At 35.3% G+C, this 26747-nt stretch overlaps 1 protein-coding gene across 14 annotated transcripts in view; it reads right to left on the bottom strand.

Moving 5' to 3' along the window:
- Positions 1-2362: 2362 nt before the first annotated feature.
- Positions 2363-26747, bottom strand: part of RUFY3 (RUN and FYVE domain containing 3) — a 76020-nt gene continuing 51635 nt past the window's right edge. For 4 of the 14 annotated variants that reach the window (XM_079152983.1, XM_079152982.1, XM_079152984.1 and 1 more), the window contains 8 exons: positions 26593-26654; positions 25288-25353; positions 23939-24008; positions 21431-21523; positions 19858-19941; positions 18052-18219; positions 17130-17227; positions 13955-15210 (listed from right to left, as the gene is read on the bottom strand). In XM_079152983.1, the coding sequence (XP_079009109.1) occupies positions 15138-15210; positions 17130-17227; positions 18052-18219; positions 19858-19941; positions 21431-21523; positions 23939-24008; positions 25288-25353; positions 26593-26654 (714 nt within the window). In that variant the 3' untranslated portion in view covers positions 13955-15137. Of the gene's footprint in view, positions 3897-5451; positions 5518-6719; positions 6748-9830; positions 9918-11412; positions 11504-11577; positions 12684-13954; positions 15211-17129; positions 17228-18051; positions 18220-19857; positions 19942-21430; positions 21524-23938; positions 24009-25287; positions 25354-26592; positions 26655-26747 lie in introns of those variants that run through there. The other 10 variants (XM_079152981.1, XM_079152988.1, XM_079152986.1 and 7 more) reach the window with 10 other exon arrangements.

Consider the following 26747-nt stretch of genomic DNA (forward strand, 5'->3'; position numbering starts at 1 on the left):
CAAAACCACTAGGCCAGGCCTGGATTCCTTTCAGAGAATGGTTTAATCCCCTTTAAGAGTTTCATAATATATTTTTATAACTTGACTAAGACAAATGATCTAATCATCACATTTCTACATCTATTTATCCCTGAAAAGTCCTTAGATCCTATTTGGAAATAAACTGCTTTTAGTGAGTTTAGTCAGGTTTTATTAGGTTAGATGTATATGAAAGCACAGTTTTTTAAAAGTTTTTTTTTTTTTTTTCCTTTTGTACTAGTGATTGAACCTGGGGGCACTTTATCTAGTGCTTTTTATGTTTGAAGCAGGGTCTTGTAAGTTGCTGCGGATGGCTTGGAACTTGGGGTCCTCCTGACTCAAGCTCCCCAATTGCTGGGATTACAGGTGTGTTCCACTGGCTGGCTTTTTTTTTTTTTTCCCCCCTTTTTTTGGTACTGGAGATTAATTTTAGAAGAATTTATCACACAGAACACAAAAATAGTAGGGTTCCTGTGTACACTTCACCTGTTTTACCTACTGTTAAATCTTACACTGTTATATTATACATGTGTCACAACTAAGGAATCAACATTGGCACATTACTTTTCCACACTTGAAATTTTCTTAGCTTTTTTCTAATACCCTTTTCATTTTAGGGACTACCATATTACATTTGGTTGTTTCCTTAACCTCCTCAGACTTTTTTTTTTTTTTTTTTTTTTTTTTTTTTTTGATGACAGTTCAAAGGAGCACTGGTCAGTTATTTTGTAGAATGTCTCTCAAATGGGGATTTCTTTTTTTTCTTCTGCTTGGCCTGGAGCTTTTTGGGAAGATCAAAAAGGGCATTCTCTTCACATCACATCAAGGGTACATATTATTGATGCCACTGCAAATTTTGATGACCTGGCCAAGATGGTGTTTGCTAGATTACTATAATTACTCTCCTCTTCATATTCTAAAAATTTGAAGAAACGTACTGAACACAGTCCACACTCAAGAGGTGGGGAATTAAGCTCATTCACCTTGAAGTGGGTGGAATTACCTACATAAATTGTTCAAAATTTTCCTGTATAGGAGCTGTCATGTTTTGACTTGGTCATTTATATCAATATGGACTCAGGATACTTATATTTTACTATACTCCTATAATGTTACTTTGTTGCTCAGAATGTTTCATCTTTGACCACTGGGAGATCTTTCAGAAGACTCCTTTGTCCCTCTTGTTTGTAGTGTACACTTCCTTACTTTCAGGCACAAGATGCCCCAGATCTGGAATGTCCCAGCCATTTCTCCAAGAAGCCCTTGGACTCCTTTTCAGTTTTCTTTTTTTGTGGGACTGAGATCAAGCCCAGGTTTTGTGCATGCTAATCAAGTGCTTTACCACTCAGCTAAATCCCCAGCTTTCCTTTGGTTCCTTTTATTGGAGAATTATATTAGAAAACAACATGTGAATGTTGGGTATGCCCACGGTTAAGCTCTCAATGCACAGAACTATGTGTGTATTTAATAACCCCAAATATACATTTGTGATTATTTTCTATACCCATATGGAATGTACAATTTTTAAAAAACTGGTAAAAATATGTAAAGTTTATTATTTTAACCATTAAGAGTGTATAGTTCTGGGCTGGGGATATAGCTCAGTTGGTAGAGTGCCTGCCTTGCAAGCACAAGGCCCTGGGTTCAATCCCCAGCACTGCAAAAAAAAGAGTGTATAGTTCTGTGGCATTAAGTTCATTTACATTAGCATTCAACTACCTCTCACCAGAACTTTTCATCTTCCCCAACTGAAACTCTGTACTCATTAAATTGCTTTTAAGACTGAATACTATTTCACTGTGTGTGTGGCTACTATGAATGATGCTGCTGTGAACACAAATACAGAGCTATCTTTAGGAGCTACTGCTTTATATTCTTTTGGGTATATGCACAGAAATGGGTTTGCTGCTAATCTGTGCTTAATTTTAGAAATTGCCATACAGCTCTCCAGTCACTGCACCATTTTGTAGTTTTTAGTGTATAAGAAATGGCTAACTATGTGCAATAAAACTTTTTTTTTTTGTGAACTCAGGAGTGCTCTACTTACTAAGCTGCATCCTCAGCCCTTTTAAATTTATTTTGAGACAGGGTCTTGCTGAGTCTGGTCTTGAACTTGCAATCCTGCCCTCAGGCTTATGAGTTGCCAGTATCCTGGCACGCATCACCATGCCATGCAGCTGCAATTCTAAATGAACACTCAAATAATTAATTCCTTTTTTGTCTCTATATTCCTAATTATGGAGTTGTCTCTTTTCAATTTAATTCAAAACTAATTATAAAATAACATTTGCCAACTAAGGATAATTCCCGGTGCTGGCTCACATACGTACCCCCCTGACCATTCCCTTTCCCCCCAAAAAAGGAAGGCCCTCTCACACACAAAGTTATTTAAAGGAAATAAGAGACAACCAACGAGGCTAGAATTATTAATTTTTATTTTCCTCAGGTATTCTTTAGTGTCACCAAGTAACAGGCTAGACTTCTGGAATAACAACTCTTTCCCAGGCTGAAACCCTATTTAAGAGATAGAATTTATCAAATAACATGGTTCCAGGATGTTTATGTTTTTACCCCTGCATTCTAAACCAGTCATAGAATAATTTCTTCTCAGGTCTTCATTAGAATCAAACAATCTAGACATATGTAACATAATCATTTCTTTCTTTTCCTTGTTGAGTGCAACTGCCTTTTCCCAATCTGTTACTAGGAGATGTTTGAGTATTGTCCTTCCCAAGAAACCAGCCTACCAGTTCTGACTCTTGGTTCAGAATAAGGAATTCCTTATTCAAGGAATAATTTAATAAATATGAACTAACTGCTCTCAGCCATCAACAAATTAAATCTGCTTTATTCTATACCTGACTTAGCTTTGCTTCAATCAGTACTGCTTACAATTTCCCTTATGACATGAAGAAGAAGAGGAGACTGGGAAAGAGATGGCTTATTTTGTGGTAGGGGACTCTGAAAAAGGCAGCTATTTACATTTGAAGTCATTAAGTGGAAAAATAACAGTGTTCTTTCTTGTTCTGATAATGAAAGTACTTGTAGGCCAAGACCAGAAAATTCTGGTCCTGAAATTATAATATATTACACAATATTGTTTTCAATACATTCAGAATTTATATTACTCTCTAATTTCCCTGAGTTTGGGTTCACAGTTCGGTAGAGATATGTAAAGAGGTAGTTAATGGGAGTAAAGAGGAAACAATGTTTATGTCTAGCAGCACCTGGGAAAATAGGTAACATCATTCTGATCTCAGTTAACATTTATTGTTCCCTCTTGAAGCTACAAATGTAATAGCGGAAGATGATCAATTTTCTATTCTTTTTTGTTTTCACCTTACAGTGCATGCTAGGGAGGTGCTCTACCACTGAGCCACATCTCCAGCTCCTTTCTTTAAATTCTTATATGCTTGGATTCTTCCTATTACATCAACCCCACACTCAAAAAAACAGCCTTTCCCAAGAAACAAAATAAGCCCTTCAAAATGGGATTGTTAGATTTACAGAAGAAAGGCCCAACTCAGTAACTTTTTTTTTATTTATACAATCATTAGGGAAAATGAGCAAAATTTCCAGCAAACCTGACCACTGCCTTTTCTCCCTGGACCTGGTTTACCTAAATCATTCCTATCAACTTAGATGATTTTCAGAATTTGGCTTTAGGGGTCCTAACATCTAACAGGTAGAAGATGCACCTGTGTGAGAATTTGTTCCAGGTCCCTTCTCCAGCCTTATGATGGGCTGGTGGAGTATTGCTTCATCAGCTGCTTGTGACAGGGATTGCAAACTCGCTCAGGCTTGATACTTGAGGGAAGAGGCAGTTCGTTTGTTGAACAGGCATTACAGAAGGTTCCTCTGCAGTTCTTACACACATTCTACAAGGAGAAGAGGAAGTTAGGTGGGGAAAAGAAAAGCAAGGCAAAGAATGCATAGGATAGAAAGGCTGAATATGGTCAGTGCTCAATGCCTAATCAAGTACGGACTGATTATTTGCTATGTGCCAGGTAGAAGCTGACTAAACTCAAAGAAGTTCATGTCTAGTTGTTGGATCTAAATGAAGAGAAGCAGCAATGCCACAACATTCAAAAGAACACAAACACAGAAACTGTTCAGTCTTGAAAATACATTTCATACATGCGAGCCTGACATGACTTTCAGGTGGGCTAATTTAGTTTGCAAGTACTTAAGCATATACAATAAGGCAGTAACCTAGCAATGGCTTTGGTGAACAGCCTAGGATTAAAAAATTTGCTGACTTTGAATTGAAAACAGAATTCCTAACACACTCATGTGCTTAATGCTTTCTTGTGATGCTCTATAAGCACATTACTTGGGATATCGGCGAGGCAGGCGCACAGCTACCTCCATCATGTTTAATAGGGAAGCTGGTCTCTATAGACATTCTGAATCTTTAGCGGCCAAGCACTGGAGAGCATGTTTGTTATGACGGTAGTGTCACTGCTATGGTTGAACAGGGAGCACAGAACTCATCATAAAAGGTCGTGAGGAATAATTCCCCCCATGAAATACTACTTTCATCCCAAGCAATTAATCTTCCTAGGGTGCAGTGGAATGGGGGAGTCACTAACATTTGAAAACTGAGAAAACTTTTCCAATGACATAGTGAAGTTCCTCTCAGTGGCTCTGAAAGTTGGAATTTGATTAGCAATTTCTTCTCTTTTGGAACATATTTCTGTGACTGCAACTTCTAATATTCAAAGGCAGTTCATCCATTATCTGGTTCTGCTAAGCAAAGACTAGATCATAATAATAATTTTGTTTGCTAAAATTCAGCATGATCAAAAATGGTGATGTAACCCAGAATTTGGGCAAATTTCTCATGCTTTTCCAAGTACTTGTTTTTTGTACTCACTTGTACTTAACATTTCTTGAGCATGTACTATGAATTGAGTATCATATGAGATGCTGGGAGTATACTGTTAGCAAGGTACAGTCCCAGCTATCAAGGACACTCCTTTCTGAATGCTTCCTTCATCCTGTCTACACTCTACTATCACAAACTGGCAATGTACTCAGGCAGAGATCTGAGGACTGTGGGAAGAGCTCATTTCCCTTTGTTCAGAGCAGGTTGAAATACTGGAAGGAGTGTTGACTTTGGACCTAAAGTCAGATTGAGACAGGACTTTTTCATCACTATGACTCGAGTCACTTTGATAAGTGCCATGTTTAAATAAAATTATTTGCTTAAAATTATATGTATAATTATTCATACCATTTGCCAACATGAATTACTATGACTCAAAAAGACTAGGTACCTGATAAACACTTGCTCCCTTGGTTTCCCACCTCACGCTTGGCACCAAGGAATGTACTCTGCTCTACACGACAAAGTCCCTGCTATTCCTGGAAAGGGGGCTAGTGGTGCAGTGAACATTCCCATGAAGAACCTGTTCATTTCTCACCAGTTACCTTTTTTAGGCTGTCATCCTGGCATAGCTGACACATCTGTGGCTTTTCAGAGAGCAGTGGCTGATCCTAAAGCACACAGTGAGTCAGTTACTTTTCCTCAGCACCAGAAACATGAATGTTCTCAGAACATGCATTTTTTTTTTTTTTTTTTGGTTCTGGGGAATGAACCCAGGGGTACTTAACCAGTGACCCTCATCCCCCAGACCTTTTTATTTTTTGAGATAGGGCCTCGCTAAATTGCTAAGGCTGGCTTTGAACTTGTGATCTTCCTGCCTCAGCCTCCCCAGTACTAGGATTATAGGTGTGTGCCATCATGCTTGGCCAGAACATGCATTTTTATCTACATAATTTTTAGCTACTGTAGCCACACTACAGACCATCTGGAAACTAAAGAAACAAAATTCACATATTCCTACCACCTTGATATAACTCTTATAACCCTAACACTATCCTTACAGTTTTTAATTTTTTAAAATCCTAAGTGGATCTTTTTATTTTATTTATTTCTTTGTGGCGCTAAGGATTGAACCCAGGGTCTCACACATGCTAGACAAGTGATCTACCAGTAAGCCACAACTCTAGCCCCCAACTTTTAATTTTTATAATAAAACAACATGGTTAAAAAAATGGTTTTATTTCTTAAATAGAAAATTTAAGCACACAGAAGCATAAAGTAAAAAAAAAAGTTTTAAAAACTGTCCTATCCTTCTTGTTTTACTCTACCCTCAAAAAGGGAAAGCAGTGGGCTTCATTTTATATCCTAATAGCTAAGTCATAGAGTGACTCAAGCACAGTAGCACTTATGGTCTTTCTTGTGGAGTTATCAGACTATTATATTTGTATTTTATATGCATTTGTTTATTTCTAACTGATCAAAAAGTATTTTTTATTTCCATTTTATATAAGGAAAAAGTAAAGGAAAGAGAGCCTAGGTCTCAAAGTACGTCAAGAGATAATTTCAAATAAGAAGTGAGAATTGTAGCAAATTGCTCAAGGCTTTGCTACTTCCTGATCCTTGACCTACATAATGGTTCTCATTTACAAACAGATCTGGACTTATATTTCCTTTTTATTAGCAAGAAAATGTTGGCATTTACGTTTTCCAACATGTATGCAAGCTTTAGGCAATACATTATTTAGGACATTCTTAAAAGGATGGTACGCAGAGGACTATAGCATTTATCTTGTTCTCATACTGTTTACTGGGTAGGCATGGTGCACCAACTTCATAATTTTACAAGATGTTTTAAAATGGGAGGCTCAGTTACCTGTTCCTCTGTAGGGTGAGACAGCAGCCTACAATGTAGAAACAAAAAATCATAACAAATACCAATTTACTATATTTCCATTTATATCATTTTAGTAAATGATCAGAAGACAAATAGTTTGCCAAACAAGCAATACTGGAGTTCTTTGATATTGCGAGGAACAACTGAATTATTAATTATGACCTCCCAGATTTTGGACATTTTGGTTGTTAAATCTATTATTGGAATCTGACCCTTGATCTGCATTATGGTTCCCATTTACAAACAGATTGAGTTATATTTTACACTTCCTTTTTCCTACCAAGAAAATAACATTCATGGTTTTTTTTTTTTCCAGTTCATGGTGTTAAGAACTTAACACACAGCTCTTCATGCATTTGAGGCAAGTACTCTATCATTGAGCTATATTCCCAGCCCAATATTAATGTTTTCTAACATATAAAACCCCAGAGGCGACATATATTTTTAATAGCCTTTTTCTATCTATTATAATGGAAATCTATCCATTATTCTATGTCATATATTAGTCTCTTCTCCCAAATATTCATAAAATGTCAATTTGCTTTAGCAAATTAATCAGGGAAAGGAAAATGAATGATATTGTCACATGAAAGTCCATTCAGGCTGAACTATTTCTTCATGTGATTACACTGAGCTAACCCTGACTTCTCTAACTTGGAATAGAACCTAAAGGAGAGAAGTAAAGCCCAGAAGTTCTGGGGAAAATGTGCCACACTTTACAATCATTTCATTTCTTTTCAGTTAAGTGGCAGTGTGATCACAAGACATATACCATGTGGGGACCAGGTTTTCAAATATACCTTGGACAACAATCTCAAGAAGACTGGTATGTTCCATGATTGCAATTGTGGCTGGGATAGACCCTGGAAGTTGCCATCCTGTGAGTACAAAGTACTTAAACACAGAAGATATAGGGCTGGGGTTGGGGCTCAGTGGTAGAGTGCTTGCCTAGCATGCATGAGGCATGAGGTTCGAGTCTCAGTACCACATATAAATAAATGAATAAATAAAGGTCTATCAACATCTAAAAATATTTAAAAAACCAGAAGATATACGATAAGTATAGGCAACTTAGTATGTCACCTAGCCTCTTTATGATCCTGTTTTATCATCTGTGAAGTAGGAATGGACGGTTACATTTTTGAAAGAGAATTAAATTTTTAAGGAGATACTGAATGTGAAACACACTTTTTCTTTTAATATTTTTTTTAGTTGTAGATGGACACAATACCTTTATTTTATTTATTTATTTTTATTGGGTGCTGAGGATCAAATTTGCCTAGTGCCTCACACATGCTAGGTGAGTGCTCTACTACTGAGTCCCAATCCCATCCCGTGAAACATACTTTCTAAGCTGTAGAGTACAGTACAGATAAGTATAATGAAGCATTGGCTTATATTCCCAGGGCCTAAATCAGTACTTGGCATTTAATAGACACTCTTGATAGTTCCAATTAATGACTTCATTTTAGACTGGAACTAGGCTGACCCTGAAAGGCATATGGAAGGTTAATTTTACAGTCTTAGTTCCCTTCCCTATGACTATGTTGATCTGTAATGTCAGATGGGCTATATATATATTTTTTTAAATATAAATAAATGTTCTTTATTTTTTATTTTTTTTGCAGTACTGAGGATTGAAACCAGAGGGGCTCTACCATTGAGTTATATCCCTTTGTTAAATTTTTATTTTGAGACAGGGTCTTGCTAGGTTGTAAAAGCTGGTTTCAAACTTGTGATCCCTCCTGCTTCAGTATCCCAAGTTTCTGGGATTACAAGCATGGGTCACCACGCTGGGCTAGATGGATTGAAGTTTAAGGTTAGTCTTATATTAAACCATGTTCTCTGAGAGCAAAATTAAAGACCCAGAAATTATTCTGCCCTTGGCAGCAAGGAAGGGGATATTTTGACTAAGTCCCTGCATAGTCAGCCTACCATTGGATTATGTTGTTAACTTCCCCAGAAGCTACCTTTGCTTTAGAGAGAGCCAAGATGACACTATACCTCATTCTTAAGATATCAAAGCCTGGGTAGGGACAGCTCCCTGGAGTAGACACTATACAGTTATTTCAAAACCCCTTTATGGTTATCTATCTTTCCTTATCACTAACCTCTCACCCTGCTTTAAATATACTTAACTTTAGAGCAAATTTAAATTCACAGCAAAACTGAATTCAAAGTAGAGACGTCCTGTGTCCTTCTGCACCTTCAGCCTCCCCCAATGTCAATGTGCTGCCCCTGAGTGGTACATTTGTCACAACTGGTAAATCTACATTGACACATAATCATCACCCAGAGCCCACAGTCTAGAGTTCTTGGTGTTGTACATTCTATAAGTTTGGACAAATGTGTAATGCAATATATCCACCATTATAGTAGTGTACAGAACAGCTTCATTACTTGAAAAATTGTCCATGATCCCACGATCTCATCTCTCCCCTCAGCCACTGGCAATCACTGTTTTTTTTTTTTTTTTTTTTTTCACTGTCGCCATGGCTTTGCTTTTTCCAGAATGTCATAGAGTTGAACCTTCTTAATTTTTGATACAGTGGCACTATATATTTTATTTCTAACCTGCTAAAATTACTTTTAAAAATCAGCTTTCTTGAAATGATCTTATGTTTTTCATAGTGAGATCAGATGCAAAACTGAGAAACAGGAATGAAGTTAAGCTGTTTCAGATTCTTAAGAAAAAGGAGAAATAAGAGAAGGAAATGAGAGTATTTGAAACAGCACATAGGTGAAAACAAGCTGTACTCAGGAATATTTAAGAATCTAAGAAATGCTATAACCTATGCTACTTTCTCCTGGGATACCAATTCAGTATAAATGAGAACTAATCTTTTAAGTTGACTCTTGGAATTAGTCAAGGAAAAGTCAGAGGACAGCCTGATTACCCTTCTTTGTTCTGAAATAACCTAATAAGTTTAGTTTAATATGTTATTTGGTTGTGTTATTTATTCACTTTCCCCTCCAAATGTCTTTCTGGTATATTAATATTAAAAGTCAGTGTTTTGCCTGTTGTCAAAGACAATGTATATTAAAAAAGCTCCCTCTTTCCCACTGCCCCCAAGTGACTTTATATCTTACTTAATACTTAATTAACAAACACCTGTGGTTTTCTTCCAGGGACTTTTTAATTTTATCATTTTCCTCTTGAATTTTGTGCTTTCCATCCTGCCAAAAGAAAATAGCCCAATTTCAAAATGTCTTATTTATGTGTAAAGTAGGTTCAAGATACCTAGATAACAGTTAGTTCTTATGAGATTTTTTTCCTGAGCTCTGCAAAACTGGTAAAATCAAGCATAGCCATATCTAGCAGACTGTGTAATACTCTGGAAAGTCAATCAAGTAGATGCCCAAATGCCACAACGACTTGTACAGCCTATGTAACTCAGGGAGTTTTCTACTCTGAAGGACCATGTAAAGTTTCACCTGCATTTCTACAATGCTCTTAAGCCCTGTCTTGGCAGTTTTTAGGGACAAATTTTGCGCATTTGCCCCCACCCCCACACACTGTTGCATGCTTTGAACTGCAGTCCATCTGCTTCCAAGAGTGGAATGTGTGTTCTCAGACCACTCAAGTATCAAGGAAAGGAGGTTTATGTAATAATTACCCTTCTAGAAACTCTACTACAAGGCAGTTTAAGATTGAAAAACATAAAAAAATCACTGAAAAAATAAGGTAAGACTTCAGTACACCTTTGTGACTCCTTCAGACTTTATGTTCACTAAACTAAAACAATAAAGACAGCATGCTTACATAGAGTGGCTCTTCACACACTTTACAAAATTAGTAATAGGTACTACATCACATTGACATTTACAATTTTTTGGTACCAGAAACTGAACCCTACTGAGCCACATCTCCATCTCTTTTTATTTTTTATTTTGAGAACTTAGGGTCTCGCTAAGTTGCTTAGGGCCTTGATAAGTTGCTGAGGCTGGCCTTGAACTTATGATCCTCCTGCCTCAGGCTCCCAAGCTGCTGGGATTCTGGGCATGTGCTACTGTGCCTAGCACATTTACCATTTTTTTTTTTTTTAAACTCTCTGGCAAATTAACAGCTCCTTCTCTAGAAATTTTAAATAAGAATCTTATAGGTCTTGCTTTATTATATATAATAACATACATAAAGGAGGCAATTTCTCTGTGTTTGTTTGATTCAAAAAGTACCTCATGCTTTTTGGATTTCATTACTTGAAGAAATTGATCTTATCCAATTTTAGCTTTCTCGCCTGAAATCTCCATTTAAGAATGTTCTGTAGGAATTTTTATTTCTGCTCTTTAAAACCACTCTGTTTTACTTTCCTCCTCAAGCCTCATTCTCTATTTCCAAAAGAAATTCCTTGAGTATGCTCAGACTGAAATTCTCATGACTTAGAAATATTAGCAGAAATCCAAGCAGCATATTTTTGTTAAGCTACAGCAAAATTCTTATTTAAAAAAATGAACAGGAAATTATTATTACAACCCCCTTTCCAAATGAAATTATATTTGGGAGTATCCTAGAGGAACACTTGGAATCAAGCTTTCATCTCTCCAGTATAGCTCATTTGCTCTCTCTATACCATGGGCCACAGCAATAAAGTATGAAACCCATGGGCTCATCCAGATAGCCTCTTAAAATTAAAATAAAGCAAATCAACAAGAGAATAACAAACATTACCACCTTGGGTTCTGGCTTCTGACCCTTTTCTGGGGTGCTCCTGTTGTGTAACCTTCTTTCTTTTTCCTGTTTTAGTTCTAACTCAAGCTGGTTCCTGGGATAGGTGGGAGAGAAGATTGAAAATTTGAATTTCTGTATTCATATTCCAAAATCCTTTTTTAAATATTTATTTTATTTTTTAACTTTTTTTTTGGCCAGACTCTTAAAGTTCAGTAATTAAGTCTTAATACTCGATGAATTAAAAGTTACCAGACACATACGGACAGCCAAGCTTTAAAGTACCATAAACCAATAAGGTTAAGAAACATAAAACGTGCTTAATCTTTCTTGGATGATTATGGATGCACTCTAGGACTGCCCAGAGCCGGAAGGGCAACTTCTGAATGTCAGCATTTTATATTAACTCTTAGTGAAGAGTTGTGGTCACTGGAATGACAATTAGTAGTATTTGCCATAACCAAACGATAGCATTTTCAGTAAGATACAGTATCAAAGTATGGTTATTAAAGTTCCATTTCATAGAATTAGTTGGTCTCTCTTAAAGTTATGTACTCTACCCTCAACCACCAGTGATCTCTGTAGCTGTGGGTTTTATATCCAACGAAGTTCCATTTGTTTGAAGTCAGTGACTTCAGCACAAAAGTGAGTCACATTTGAAATATAATATGGAAGAGTGGTTAGTGTTGGAGTCAGAAAACAGGTTTTTGAATGATAGTGTTACCACACAGTAGCTTAACTGTGAATTCAGACACACTTAACCCTCCCAAGCTTTAACTCCATCTGAAAGTGGGGGCAACAAGATAACCTATGAAAGACACTGGGTGTGGTGAAGAACTCTGTAAAGTACATGTCACACAGGAGGCATGCAGGAAATACTAATATTATTGCTATGTTGGCTATTCATTACTACTTATCTAGGACCCTGACCTCTAATTTCCTAATTCTTTAATCACAAAGGATGTTGACAGGATTTGGGGAATGGTGATATATGTGAAGCTTTCAGAATTCCAATTCCAGGGAAAGGACAGTAGAAAGACAGAGCTGAGATGGCTGCAAGTCCCAAGACTCCCTCCTTGCGTCTGGCCTTGGACCTGCCCATGACCACCCTGTCAGCTCAAGCTGCCCTCCCTTCACCGCTGCCTGGTGAGCTCCTCCACTTCCAGCTGTAGACTGTTGATCTTGTCTCCGAAGTCCTGTTTGAAGAGTCGGTTGTCCAATTCAGCAGACTGGCGGCCTCGCTCAGCCTGGCGCAATCTGGATGTGAGCCATATGAACTTGTGATAAAAAACAAAAGCCATGGTGGGGAGGAAGACCAAGTTCACAACACAAAATAAAATAACCCAAGGAGGAAGGTGTAGAGAGAGAGAAGAAAAAACAAAAACAAAAAAAAACTTTTTGTAGGACACAGGGGAAAAAATTATGAGGGAAAACAGATGGAGAAGAAACAAACTCTAAAGAAAAGCAAGATGAAGGTGAACCAGGCAGAGGAAAAGCTGATTTTCCATTTTTTTTTTTTATTCTAGCACTACAGTTTACAGTCATTAGATGATCAACAATAAAACATCACTTTTTAAAAAATTCATATCCAAAGCCAACCTCAAGTACACAGTAATTTGAGTTTTATCCACTTTTTTCATTTATTTTTATTTCCTACTTGATTTGGTACTTCTTGTTTGTTTTACATACATAACTGGAACTTGTAATTGGGTAACTACCTTATAAGTGAGATTTTATCATTTTTCTGGTCCTTTCCTCAAACTACATATATTAAATCATAGGATATTATACATCAACCTTTACCCAGGCTTCAGGTTATTATACAAGGAAAAGTCTTTTTCAAGTTTGGCTGTCTCTTTCCTTTTAATTCCTACCAAGTCATGTGTGACTAAGTGAATAAAGAATTCAGCACTGGGCCTTATAAGACTCCTTGCCACATTCTCTGGAAGATTCTGATGGATGCTTTCTTCTAAACTTATAATTTTGCACCTATAAGAATCATGTTTTAGAAGGTGAAACACTTGGAGTTTGATATAATAGAATTTAGAAGCATGCTATGTGTAATTTAAAAGGTTTTATTTTCATGTTTGAGTCTTCCTTCCAAATGCCCATAGAAAAGGCAACTCATCACCACAAAAGGTTGATGTGGATAAGAATGTAGTAAGCATTTTATTTATATAGGTGCAAAATGATAAGAACTAATATAAGCTCAAGAACACAGGATCTTTCATATGGTTGGTTCTGGCGTATGTTCTTCAACTTGATTTTGGTTCAAATTTGTGCAAGGCTTTTAAAACATACATGAAATCTACCTTACTCTCTTAATTCTGGTTTTGCCAAGAAGAAGGTAAAGAATTTCAAGAGCTGGAAGCAAATGGGTTATCTCTGTCCCTACCTTAGCAGCTGAAATGCTGCAAAGCATACCAAAATCAGAAAAAACAAAACAAAAAAACAAACAAAAAAAATCGCAAACATTTTGACAAGACCTGCCAGCATGAAGGCTTATTATAAAGGCCTGTATTCCCACATCAAAAGTCGCTTTTTAAAAAAAAAAAAAATCAAAGTATTTATACGATTATTTATAAGGTAAAGCCTAGAAAGGGTTAGATTGGTAGTCACTTAGAAAAAGAAGTCCTGCTAATATTGCTTGTGGATATCTACTGGGAACTTTTATTTTTATACTAAATAATAATAAAGATGTACCTTTATCATTTATTTCTTAATCTGAAATGTTTTTCTAATTACTAAATTGTTAGTTTCCCAGAACCATTAGCAAACCCATCTAAACAACAAATAACAGAAATTCTTAATATCAGAAACTAAGGAATAACAGGCAGGAAATCATTACTCATGTATATGCCTTATCCTCTTTACTCCAGTAGGAAAAGCAGAATAGATCTGAAAAATGTATAGTGCATTTTGTTTATAGGAGAAGAGCGTTTTTATTAAAATTTTTCTCTCTGAGCTAAAGTGGAATTGCAGAAAAAAGTGGCAGAGGTAGAAGATGACAAATATTAGGAGGGTTTTCTCAAGCTTCCACAATATGATGTTATCATAAGTTACCTAATTACTAAATTTATCTCTATGTACTTTAAAGAAATATAAGGATGCTGTATTTTCTTTTTGTTCAAAGTCACTAAGGCAAAAAAGTTGCAAGCAATCTTGGTTACTGAGAATAGAACTGTAATGAAATACTAAGTACTTATCCTTAGTTTGGGGATCAAACCTACATAACAAAATTGAAAAGGGGTCATGGCCTAAGAGACACAGAACTACTTTAGAAGAATCCAAGTTTACATGGTAGTCACCTCTAGTTCATTACATTGCAATGACAGAACAGGCTTGCTGAATGCAGACATTAACGATGCACCTAGAATCTGATATTAGCAAGGAATAGGTTGTAAAGGCATCATTAATATATATACAGAGCCTCAATTCTCTGGGCTTTTCTTTTTAAATGGTATTTTTATTTATTGGTCAACTCAGAAGTAATTTCTCAGTTTATTTGGCATTTAATTAGAAACTTGCACCAAATTTTCTAACTCAGGGGAGAAAATAAGAAAAAAACCCCAACCTATATATATATAATTGTTATTTTTAAAAGTCCAACAAATACAAAGTCAACTTTTGGTTACATTTTATATGGAATCAGAGTTTAAACATAATAAGTTTCAGATTTCTTCCTCTTACAATTAACTTGTGATATTGTGAGGTGACCAACTGCGAAACGCCTAATGATGTTTTGGGATCAGTTTATTTGCTGCGCTATTTAAGGTCTTTGCCTGTTTCACCAAATCTTTTTCACTAGATCAAATAAAATAAAAATGAAAATTAAGTGAAAGGGAAATGAGGACATGAATAAATAGGAAAAACAAAGATAGCAAGAGAAATAATCAGCTTAATACTCAGAGAGGTAAGTCATATTTTAGTTCTGTCTGCTTTAAATGCCAAGTCTAAAAATCCGTGAAAAATGTGATACATCTCAAGAGTACAATTTATAAACACTAAAATGGATTTGGTATAAACATATTACTGTCTATGAGCAAGTACTAGGCTAACTTTCTTTTTTATAGATACTTTTTATTTATCACCCATATCAGAGGTTTTGAGCTTATTTATAAATCTGCAATTAACTTTTAAGCTCACAATAAATATGCACTGCTGTTCAGGACCTTCCCTCATTAAGAATCATCTGAATAAAAGAAATCACCCATTCATTCACATATCTACCAAATTTATGCCTTGTATATTTAATGAGGGAACTTTTTTTCTTTCTTGGTGGTACTGGGAGTTGAATCCAGGGCCTTGAACACATTAAGCAAGTGCTCTACCACTAAATTGCTTAGGGCCTCAGCAATTTAGTGAGGCCCTAAGCAACTCAGTGAGACCCTGTCTCTAAATAAAATATAAAAAAAGGGTTGGTGATATGGCTCAGTGGTTAAGCACCCCTGGGTTCAATCCCCTGAATGGAGAAAAAAAAGAAAAGTAGCATTTTGGAGTGTGCATGAGGGGGTAACATCTGAGGTTGAATGTAAAAAAATGTATCTGAAGAATATGGAAGCAGGAAGGAGAAGGGCATTTCTAACTGATGGAACTATCAGAAAAGCAATGGATGAAAAAAGTGGAAAGCATATCCAGGAATCAATAGTTTAGTTTTTTCAAGTAAAAAAAGAGTGATAAGTAGGTGTTAAAGGTGGAAATGCTGAATGATCCTGGGTGCCATGCTGCATTCAATTCTGAAATCTCGGCCATATTATTACTCTTAGTTGCTGAGTTACCAACAGTGGTTTCAGACAAATGGAGAAGTAAGAGCCTATCAGAGGGAGAGAGATGCTTTTGGGCAGACAGACTTCTAAGTACTGGTGGGAGATGGCTGATCAGAGGATGAAAACTCAAGACTGGTCTCCTGATAGAAGTCAGAGAGAGAGATATACACTGGGGATGTCAGTGGAAGCTAAACAACTATTTAGGAGCAAGTAGACAGAAAAGGGAGATGGGAGAGAAGGGAGAAAAGGGTTAAAGAAAGGAAAGATCCAAAATAGATCTTTCTATTTGTTTATTTTTAAAATTTTTTTTAGTTGTAGATGGACACAATACCTTTATTTTATTTATTTTTATTTGGTGCTGAGGATTGAACCCAGTGCCTCACAGGTGCTAGGCAAGTGCTCTACCACTGAGCCACAACTCTAGCCTTCTATTTCTATTTCTAAACTATCTTTTGGAACCCCTAAATCACCCAGTGCCAAGGTATTCAAAGGCTTTAGTGATGAACAATAAAATCACACAATTACAAACATATTTAAATCTCCTTCCATTCTTGTAAGATATACTTCTAAGACTCAACAGTGAAATTGGTTAAATTCCCATTTCTAATATTCAAAGTAGTCGGGACAGGCTGACTGACATTTCTTTTGTTCTTTTGTGTGTGTGTGTGTATGTGCACAATACAACTTTATTATAATGGAAGAGAGGGAGATCCAAGCTGGGTGAACAGTTAACAGTCTCCGCCATAGACCTTTAATATTAACTTTACATGTTTTTCTTAACAATATTTTCAATGACGTTTTAGAAAACAAAATTAAACTGGCTTTCTTTCTCTTGTCATGTCTGATTAGGGCTGGAAGAATTTCATATATTTTTGATTTGCCAAATGCAGAGCACACTCTCCTCACTTGAAGCACTGGCAGCTCAAAGTATTTGACTAAAGGAATAGCACTTTTTACCTTTGTTCCAGTTGTTTAATGGTAGCAGCCATCTGATTAGTCTTCTCTTCCAAGCGACTGTTGAGTTCACTTTTCTGTTTTACTCCTAAGTCTGAACTCTGTATGGAAAAGAATTATAGAATATAACAAAATTCTGAAATATAATCACACATGCTTTTTGAACCTGATGGTAAGTGGGAAACAGAAAAATAGAAATGCTCATACATTTCCAGGCAAGGAAAAAAAAAAAGAAAGAAAGAAAGAAAAGAAAAGCCCCCAAAGCAATTTGGTTGAAATTAGTATTATTCATATGTAACCTTATCATAACATCAGAAGGTTCATCAATTTATCATGTTCCATTTAAAATCTAATGGAATACATAACTCAGCTGGCATCTTAAGATACAGTATAAATTATAGGATAAAAAAAGACCCCAAACCCCTTTATAATATGAGAAGTAGGCTTGATTTTTCAAAACAGCAATTGAGAATCTTATGAAAGTTTGATCCTTTGTGTGTGTGTGTGTGTGTGTGTGTGTGTGTGTGTGTGTGAAACCTCATGCATGTTAGGCAAGCGATCTAACACTAAGTTACATCTCTAGTACTTTTTAAAATCTAATTTGAGGGCTGTGGTTGTGGCTCCGCCTAACATCTGTGAAGAACTGGGTTCAATTCTTAGCATCACATAAAAAAATAAAGTTGTGTCCATCTACAACTAAAATTATTAAAATTTTTTTTTTATTTTGAGACAGTTTTGTTAAGTTGCCCAGATTGAATTTGAACTTTTGATCCCCCTGTCTCAGCCTCCCCTCAGCTGGGATTCTGGGTGTGTGTCAGTGCCTAGTGACTCTCCCCTCTTAAGTGTGATTCTACAGAACAAGAGGGCTGGAGGGAGCTCCAGTATTTCAGAGAGCTGGTGAATCTATTCCTCATATTTCCCCTACCTGCAGCTTAAAAGCAAGTTCATGCTTGAGAGCTCTGAGATCATCCAGCTGCTGCCGCAGAGACACCAGGGCATCCTGCTTCTCACAGACATCCTTCTCCAGCATCTTCATAGCCAATTCCATCTCCTGTCTCATGCTGATCTGGATCTCCAACTCTTTTTCAACATCCTGCCACCAGAGGTAAATAAATTGATTATACTCCCTTTCGTCAACTAAGGACAAACAATAAAATTTCACAGGAAAGGTTATATCAAAACTCTCAGGTCTGAATATTCTGGTAAAATAGCCAAAAATATCATTCATTTACAGAGACATGAACAATAATTAAGATAAGTATGATAATCTACAAATCTGAAAAATCACTAGGTTAAAGACAATGCTAAGGTCTGGGGTTCTGGCTTAGTGGTAATGTGCTTGCCTGCATGTGTGGGTTCATGATTTATTTCATGAAAATAAATAAATATATTTAAAAAAAGGCACTGTGTTCATCTACAATTACAAAATATTAAGAAAAGACAATGCTATTTATTGTCTAAAATATGCACACACTTAGGGCACTTTGATGAACTTTAAGACAACTGATATGCCCTTACAGAACTATACATAAGTGTTATAGTAGAAGCAGAAACTGAAATAGTTGCAATTCTCCCAAGTTTAAATGTTGATATATTCAAGAGCCCAAGGAACCTAGAACACACTCTGGGTCCTCAAGGATAACATCTCAATTACTAGGAATTGTCAATAGGCCAACTGAATTTTTAGGTACACTTAACATCAAACTCCTTTTTGTTTCAACCATTAAGATTGCAACATTATTTAGATCAGCAAAGATACAGAGACCTGAGTTGTGCCTAGGACGTACCTAGTACTTTGCCTATTTTCTTAGTTTCTTGCCTTCTTAACAAATATTTATCTCATTATGATAAAAGAACACAAAAATTTTAAGAATTTTTTACTATGTGCTGCTTAACTGAGATTCCCTTCTTCACATGATTAACATTATATAAAATGAATCATGCTGTATCTGAAGATGCTGACATTATTTCTAGGACATTCCTTGTGAGAAGTATTTTGAGATCTATTTGCAAACACATAGAAGGCAAATACTAATTGTTTTAAAGATGTTAAAATAACATTATTATGTTTTCAGACAATCTTAAGTTCTGTAGCACACTGTTAATTTATAATAACTTTTTATTACATATTAAATCGCTCCTTATTTTTGGGCTTTTCTCTATTTTTAGAGACAATATGGGGGATGGTCCTTTTGTTGTCATCCTATCTGAACTTCAGGAAAAGTTAATATGCTAATACCAAGGTTTATTGATATCTTACAAATTCTTAAACACATACATGCCATATATTTTAATTTCTAAAAAAAGTCTTAAGACTAATACTGGATGATACATTTTTCCATCTATATTTTAGATTGAAAGTAAACTCAGAAGTAATAGGTAAAAATAAGAATATGATCTATTTTCCTGATTTCTGCTAAGGGGAAGATGTCCAAGAAGACACCTCAAGCTTTGCAGTAATGAGGACTGAGGGAGGAGTGGGGATAAAAAAATTCTATATACCTAGTGTTCCTGTAATACAAACAGTACATGCAAAAAGAAAAAAAAGGGGGGAGGTGGTTTGAGAAAGCCACACAGGGAATGTGCGTTAAGAAAAGTTAAGAAACAGTTTTATGGGATTATAAAAATGTTATATATTGATATTCCAGATCTTGGTCTGTAAGATGAAATCTCTAAGTAGGCCATTACCTTTTCACTTGTCCTGAACTACTAGAACTTAAGCAAAGTTTACCAATCGTAATTGTGTCTCCTCCTTTAAATGCTTTCTTGCTTCACTTAGTGCTTGCCCTTCTGCAGTTCTGTCTTGCTTAGGACCCTTGAAAATATAAATAAAGTATTGAATATTTAAGGATTTAAATAATCTACACAGCATTAGCAGATACTGGCATTGTTATTTACTAAGGAAAAATTATGATACCTAAGTACTTACAAAAATGAATGAAGACAGTAAGGAAACTGAAGATGTAAAGTACATTTAAAAAGGGTAGGCTGAATTGGAAGTTTCCTGCTCCTTTATTTAAAATCCTAAGATAAGTTAATGAGACAGAGCCAGGCATGGTAGTACATGCCATAATACCAGCTTCTCAGGAAGCTGAGGCAAGAGATCATAAGTTTGAAGCCAGCCTCAGCAACTTAGCAAGATTCTGTCTCAAAATAAAAAATAAAAAGGCTGGGGATGTAGCTCTGTGGTAAAGTTCCCCTGGGTTCAAGTCCCAGTACCTTTAAAAAAAAAAAAGTTATCAAAATGAGTCTTATGGTTGGGCGTGGTGGCACATGCCTATGGAGGCTGAGGCAGGAGGATCACAAGTTCAAAGCCAGCCTCAGCAAGGGCAAGGCACCAAGCAACTTAGTGAGTCCTTGTTTCTAAATAAAATACAAAACAGGACTGGGGATGTGGCCGTGGTTGAGTGCCCCTGAGTTCAATTCCCAGTATCCCCCTAAACAAAAACAAAAACAAAATCACCCAAACCAAACCAAACCAAACCAAAACAAAACAAAACAAAAAACAAGTCTTAGATGTTTTAAAAATCAGTCTTTAAATTAAGAAAAACAGTATTTACTTTAAAACATGAGCTGGCTAAAGGTTTAAATTATACTACATTAATTCTCCAGAGATCTCATGTCTCATGTCTTCAACTATCCAGCGATCAAAGTTAAAAATAAGTAGGTCTTTATACTCTTCTGAGCATTCACAGTGATTTCTTGAAGTCTATGCATTAGTCAAAGAACCTACACATACAAAACTGCCTTTGTTCTCACAGAGAAAATTACTTGTTAGGAACAATTGTAATACTTTAAAATTATGGATATAAATTATGTCTTCTAAGGCAGCTTGGGAAAGTGCAATATATAAAAGGTTCACAAAAATTTAATTAGATGTGTATAAATATTTGGTTCTTTAGGGGATAAAGTTACCTAGAAAATTAATTTATATGGTGACTCCCAGTGATAGGAGATAAAGGAAGTGTCCTTAACAAAACAGTCACATAGTACGAAAACAATGGCATGTTTAATATCACAAATATCATTTAGTTATGGTAAAAATCATTAATAAAAAAAAGGAATGAAATTAGACTTTCTTGAAGCTAAACATTATGTACCTAGAGGAAAGCCAAGGAGTGTGATTTAAGGGAAAGGGCAAAACCCTTCCAGTCCCTTCATCATGCACTCAGTTATGCATAGAGACAAAGTAAAAACTGTGAGTGATACATGCAAATGTCTTCGTCTTCTCTAGAGGCTGCTCCCTATTGCTAACACATTCACATACTCTCTATGAAGGTTTTATAAATCCAGTTAAGATTCACCTTTCGATTGGATTCCAATATGTAGGAGCTCTCTTCTTTAACTCGTTCCATTTCTTCTTGCAAGGTAATAATTCTGTTATTTGCAACTGCAAGCTGTTGGTGAAATTTTATTCTTATTTTAATTAACAGCATAAAATGATTTATGATCGGTCAGGCAACAATTTTAGGCTTGGATATTCTTAGAAATAAAGAAAGCTATTTATAACCCAATAAAAATGTTCTTAAAAGGAACTCGGGGCTGGGGAGATAGCTCAGCTGGTAGAGTGCTTGCCTTGAAAGCATAAGGCCCTGAGTTTGATCCCCAGTACTGCAAAAAAAAAAAAAAAAAAAAAAAAAAAAAAAAAAAAAAAAAAAAAAGGAACTCAGGAGAAATATCTTTTTTTCTAATATTTTTAAAATTGTTGATGGACCTTTATTTTACTTATTTATTTATATATGGTGCTGAGAATCGAACCCAGTGCCTCACACATGCTTAGGCAAGCATTCTACCACTGAGCTACAACCCCAGCCCCAGGAGAAAAAGCTTTAATGTAGGTTAAAAAACAAAACAACAACAAAAAAAACTCCTATTGCTGCTTTTATTTTAAAACTATTTTCCATGCACAAGTGTTAACTGAAAATTGCTTACTTCAAGAATGTGCTAACAAGATGTATCCCATTTTTTACAATAAAAATGAATTAAAAAAAAAGAATGTGCTGGTAACATTATTACCCTATGTACATGGATGATTACATGAATGGTGTGAATCTACATTGTGTACAAACATAGAAATGAAAAGTTGTACCCCATTTGTGCACATTGAATCAAAATGCAGTCTGTAAAAATAAAAAAAAATGAATGTGCTGTATTTATTGTGTGCTTACTATGTTTTAGGCCCTGTACTAGGAACTTATTGTTCATTAAATAATGTGCATAATAATCTTATGAAGTATTATTACTCCCATTTTGCAGATAAGTAAGCCAAGGAATAAAGCCTTAAAATATTTAGTCTGAGATGAGAAAGCAGGCAAGTGCCAGGGTCAGGACATGAACCTAAGTGGGGTAACTTTAGAGACTTTGTTTAATTGCTATGCCATACTGCCTCAATATAGCAGAAGACTCTCAATAGAAATGTTTGTGCTAGATTGCTAAAAGATTTGTGGGATAGATTTTAAGGGTCATATCCATAAATTAAAGTTATATACCCTTCATTCAAAATTAAAGCCCATAGAGTTGAGAAATAGGCACTTAAAATTAAATTTATTTGTTCTGAAGGAATAGCATATTCCTGACCAGTGTGCCAATTTGATTTTATTCAACCCAATTTATCTCACTGAATATAGCAGGTCCATTATAACTAGAAACAGAGAAGATAAATTCTTTGCAATAATTTGGAAAATTTTACTTGAGAATTTTCATAGAAACATCTAATGCTGCTGGATGCAGTGGCACATGCCTGTAATCCCAGCAGCTTGGGAGGCTGAGGCAGTAGAATCTCAAGTTCAAAGCCAGTTTTGGCAAGTTGGTGAGGCTTTAAGCAACTTAGCCAGACCCTGTCTAAAAATAAAAAATTAAAAGGGCTGGCAAAGGGGTTCAGTGGTAGTGTGCTTGCCTGGCATGCATAAGCCCTGAGTTCAATTTCCAGCAACACAAACAGCACACACACACACACACACACACGCACTTAATGCTATTAAAGAAAAAAATCTGCAACTTAGTCTTCAGCAAATTAGGGAAAGTGTCTATTAATCAGAAGGAACATATGAGGTTATTATTCTCTTTAGTAACTTTTCTAAGAGTTTTCACATATCCTTTTTTTTTTTGTTTGATTCTTTATTATGTTGTTCTTTTTTTTTTATTGTAAACCAGTGGGATACAACTTGTTTCTCTGGTTGTACATGAAGTAGAGGCATACCATTTATGTAATCATACATTTACCTAGGGTGTTTGATCACATATCTATTCTTATCTGAGCTTTCAAGTAATTGTGAGATTAGAAGCCAGTGAGCGAATTGGGCCTCTCAGAAGTTAACTGATTCAGGAGCACATGACACATAAGTAGTTTGACAAATAAGCAGGAATTATTGGTCTTTTGAAGAGTGATCTTCATCTTATCTGTCTTACTGTCCCAAGAAGAATATAAGAATCTAGGGAGTCAGGAGCTTGCCTGTCTGGAACACACAAATTAGTGTCTAGCACATATAAATCTTTGTGCAGTTTTAGCACCTAGTGCCCAAAATGTTTTTTGAATGACTATCATGCTATATGCTGAATATTTACTCTAGGGTAGCTCAGACAAAACACTCACACAAAAGATACTTAGATAACATGCCTATGCAGTCTAACTAGGTTAAATGAAAATACTAGAATAAGCCAACTGACCAGTCAAAAAGAAAAAAAAAAGTTTTGTACTAGAGTAGGTATATTTGAAAAGTCAACTCCTTCATTTCTAAGGTTATATGAAATGATTGATTCCACTAATGTACATTATTAAATTTTATAGGTCAAAGAATTTCCAAAACACTTACCTCCTCTGTGAGTTTAGTGTTTGATTTTTCTAATGCATCTACTTTTGCCTGTAGGTTGTTTACAGTAGCACTATCAAGAGAAAAACAATGATATCTTTTGAAAACAATGCCCTGTACTTTTCTTTTGAAACACCCAGCACTTATTCATTGTCTAATGTCAACAATTTTTGATAGACCTGTAGGCTCTAAGACAGCTTACAAATGGCTGTCTGCCTTAGCTGATATATCTTTGGCATTAGAGTTTGTAGTAAGTATTTGTTCAATTAAAAAGAGCTAATGAGCTACATGGTAAATTTCAGGGCTTATCTATAAATAACAACAACATGCTACATGAATTAAATGCTTACATGTATCAAGCACTGTTCAAAATTATTTGCATAATTTATTTTATTTCTTTCAACAGTCCTATGTATTAGATGTCTTCAATTACAGATAAAGAGACTAAGGCATGGAAAGCATAAATAATTTAAGTTAATGTAAGAGTCATGTTTATATTTCATTGTCAGCTGTAACTGTATCCTTGCTTTGATGATATCTCCATGGTTCATTATAATCATGATTAGTTCTTGGTCCCAAGAAAAAATAAACTGTTCTTGAATTTGTTAGCTGGAATGAAGAACACTCAAAATTTATACTGATACTATAATCACATTGTAAGTCAAATTAAAAATAGCTTTCCTCTATCCCATTTGTTTACAATAAAAAAAAATAGATTTCCTCACAGAATTTATAAAAGTTCTATGAATTAGAAACAAGGTAATTTTTGTATATACTAGTTATTCTGCTGAATTACTCAGCAGTCTTTACAATTACATCAAAGTATTTGAGAATATCAATAGTTTTTAAGATTATTGGTCTTGGGACAGAGGAAACTATTTTGTGTTTTGAAATCCTTGGTGAATGCTTGGTACATTAATGGCAGTAATGATGAAGAGAGAGTAAATTAATATCTCAATTCAATGTATAAGTGAGAAATACAAGGGAGAAGGATATATAAAGGAACTAAGGTACTGAATGGTTTATCCAAGTTCAATATTGAAATCTGTGGCTTTATTACTGCACCAAGTGGGCTGACAATTTCAAATATCTCGGTCACACATTTTAAAATTCTTAACTGAATGTATTTACTTAATTACTAGTTATTGTCTCTTATATTGCTTTTCACTAAGGGTCACCAAAACAGTTACATCTCATTTATCTAATGCCTAACTCAGTGCCTGCCAAGCAGAAATTCTACATTTATATATTGTTGAATACTGTCTGAATTTTTCCTCACTTCTTATCATTTTATACTTCCCTTCTCTCCCAACAAAACCCCAGTAAAATATTATTATTTATTCATTCTTTACTTCAGATGTCTGTTGAGTTCTTCTACATAGTTCTTCTGGTCCAGAATTGCAGTAATCTGACCATCCCTGGAAGAAAAAGAGAAGTTATAGAAATAAAATAAATAACATAAGAAACACCAAGATATATCCTGTCTCCCACCCCATCTTTTCATAAAACATGAGAAGAAAATTGGGGCACAGACACTGAATAAGATAAACATGATGCATGATAACCCTCTCCACATATCAACAAGAAAGACTTGGAAGTTTAAAAGTAAAAAGTCTACATTAATAAAGCCCCTGTTATAGCTTATAAATTTTAATAACTTAGGTTATAAGTATAAATAGCTATAATCAGTGGCATTTAAGTTTAGAAAGTCTCTTCTTGCAAGTTAATACATTTTTTTCAGCTTCACTAGTATTGTTTATGGCAACAATTTTCCATTCATCATAGGAATTCTATTAAACTCTAGTATAATATAGCTGTTCCTAAAGGCTATACATTTACCTTTAAGTGCTATTTATATTCAAAGTGAGTGGTAAAAAAGACTTGTAAAGGTCTAGTGTTTATTATGACAAGAGAAAATAAAGTGTGGGAAAAGGAGGTCATTTAGAACTAACTAATCTATAATAGGCACAAGTTCACTTTCTCTCTCTCTTTTGGCAGTGCAGGGGACTGAACTCAGGGCATCCTTTGTGCTAGGCATGTGAGTTAGGCAAGTAAGAACTCTACCACTGAGACCCATCTCAGCCCCCACAAATGACAAGCTTTAACTCAATGTCCAAGATTAAAAATATCAAACTAAGTATACTTTCATCTGCTAAATGTATAAAGGGTATGAGGTATATTTCTGATCTCTAATCAGCAAGTACTATAGTATTTAATTTTTTTATTTGAAATAATTTTTGCTTTATAAGAAAGTTGTAAATGTACAGAGTTGCCATATGCCCTTCACTCAACTCCCCTTGATGTTAATATTATATATAACCCCATGATGCATATTTCATCTTGCAAATTTTAAGCAACTGACATTGCAATCCCTTTGGTCAAAATGATCATGTTTACAAACATTAAGAGATGAAGAATTAGATTATTAATTTTTATTTTGTTTGAATCACACAGCAGAAAAATTATCTAAATGGGTTTAGCAAGAGGCACAAATAGACATTTTTAGCAAGATTTTTAAAAAGCTGTATTATCAGAAATTCTTTTGGCAAGTCAGTTAAATCAGTGTTGTTGTAAACTTTAAATATGACCAAAGGTGTGGGGGGTGGGGAGAATACCACATCAAAAGAAAAAAGAAATCTAATATTCTTTGCACATACCCTTCACTACCTTTACTGCTGTTCCCATCCTTGAGATACATTGAAAAATCTATAACTCCAACCTACAGAGAAAATTTTCAGAATTTAATAAAAATTTTGATACTTTTCTAAGGCATAACAATGTCTTTTTGTAGGAGTAAAACAAAAACAAACAA

Source organism: Sciurus vulgaris, assembly GCF_902686455.1.
Source record: "Sciurus vulgaris genome assembly, chromosome: 9".
NCBI lineage: Eukaryota > Metazoa > Chordata > Mammalia > Rodentia > Sciuridae > Sciurus > Sciurus vulgaris.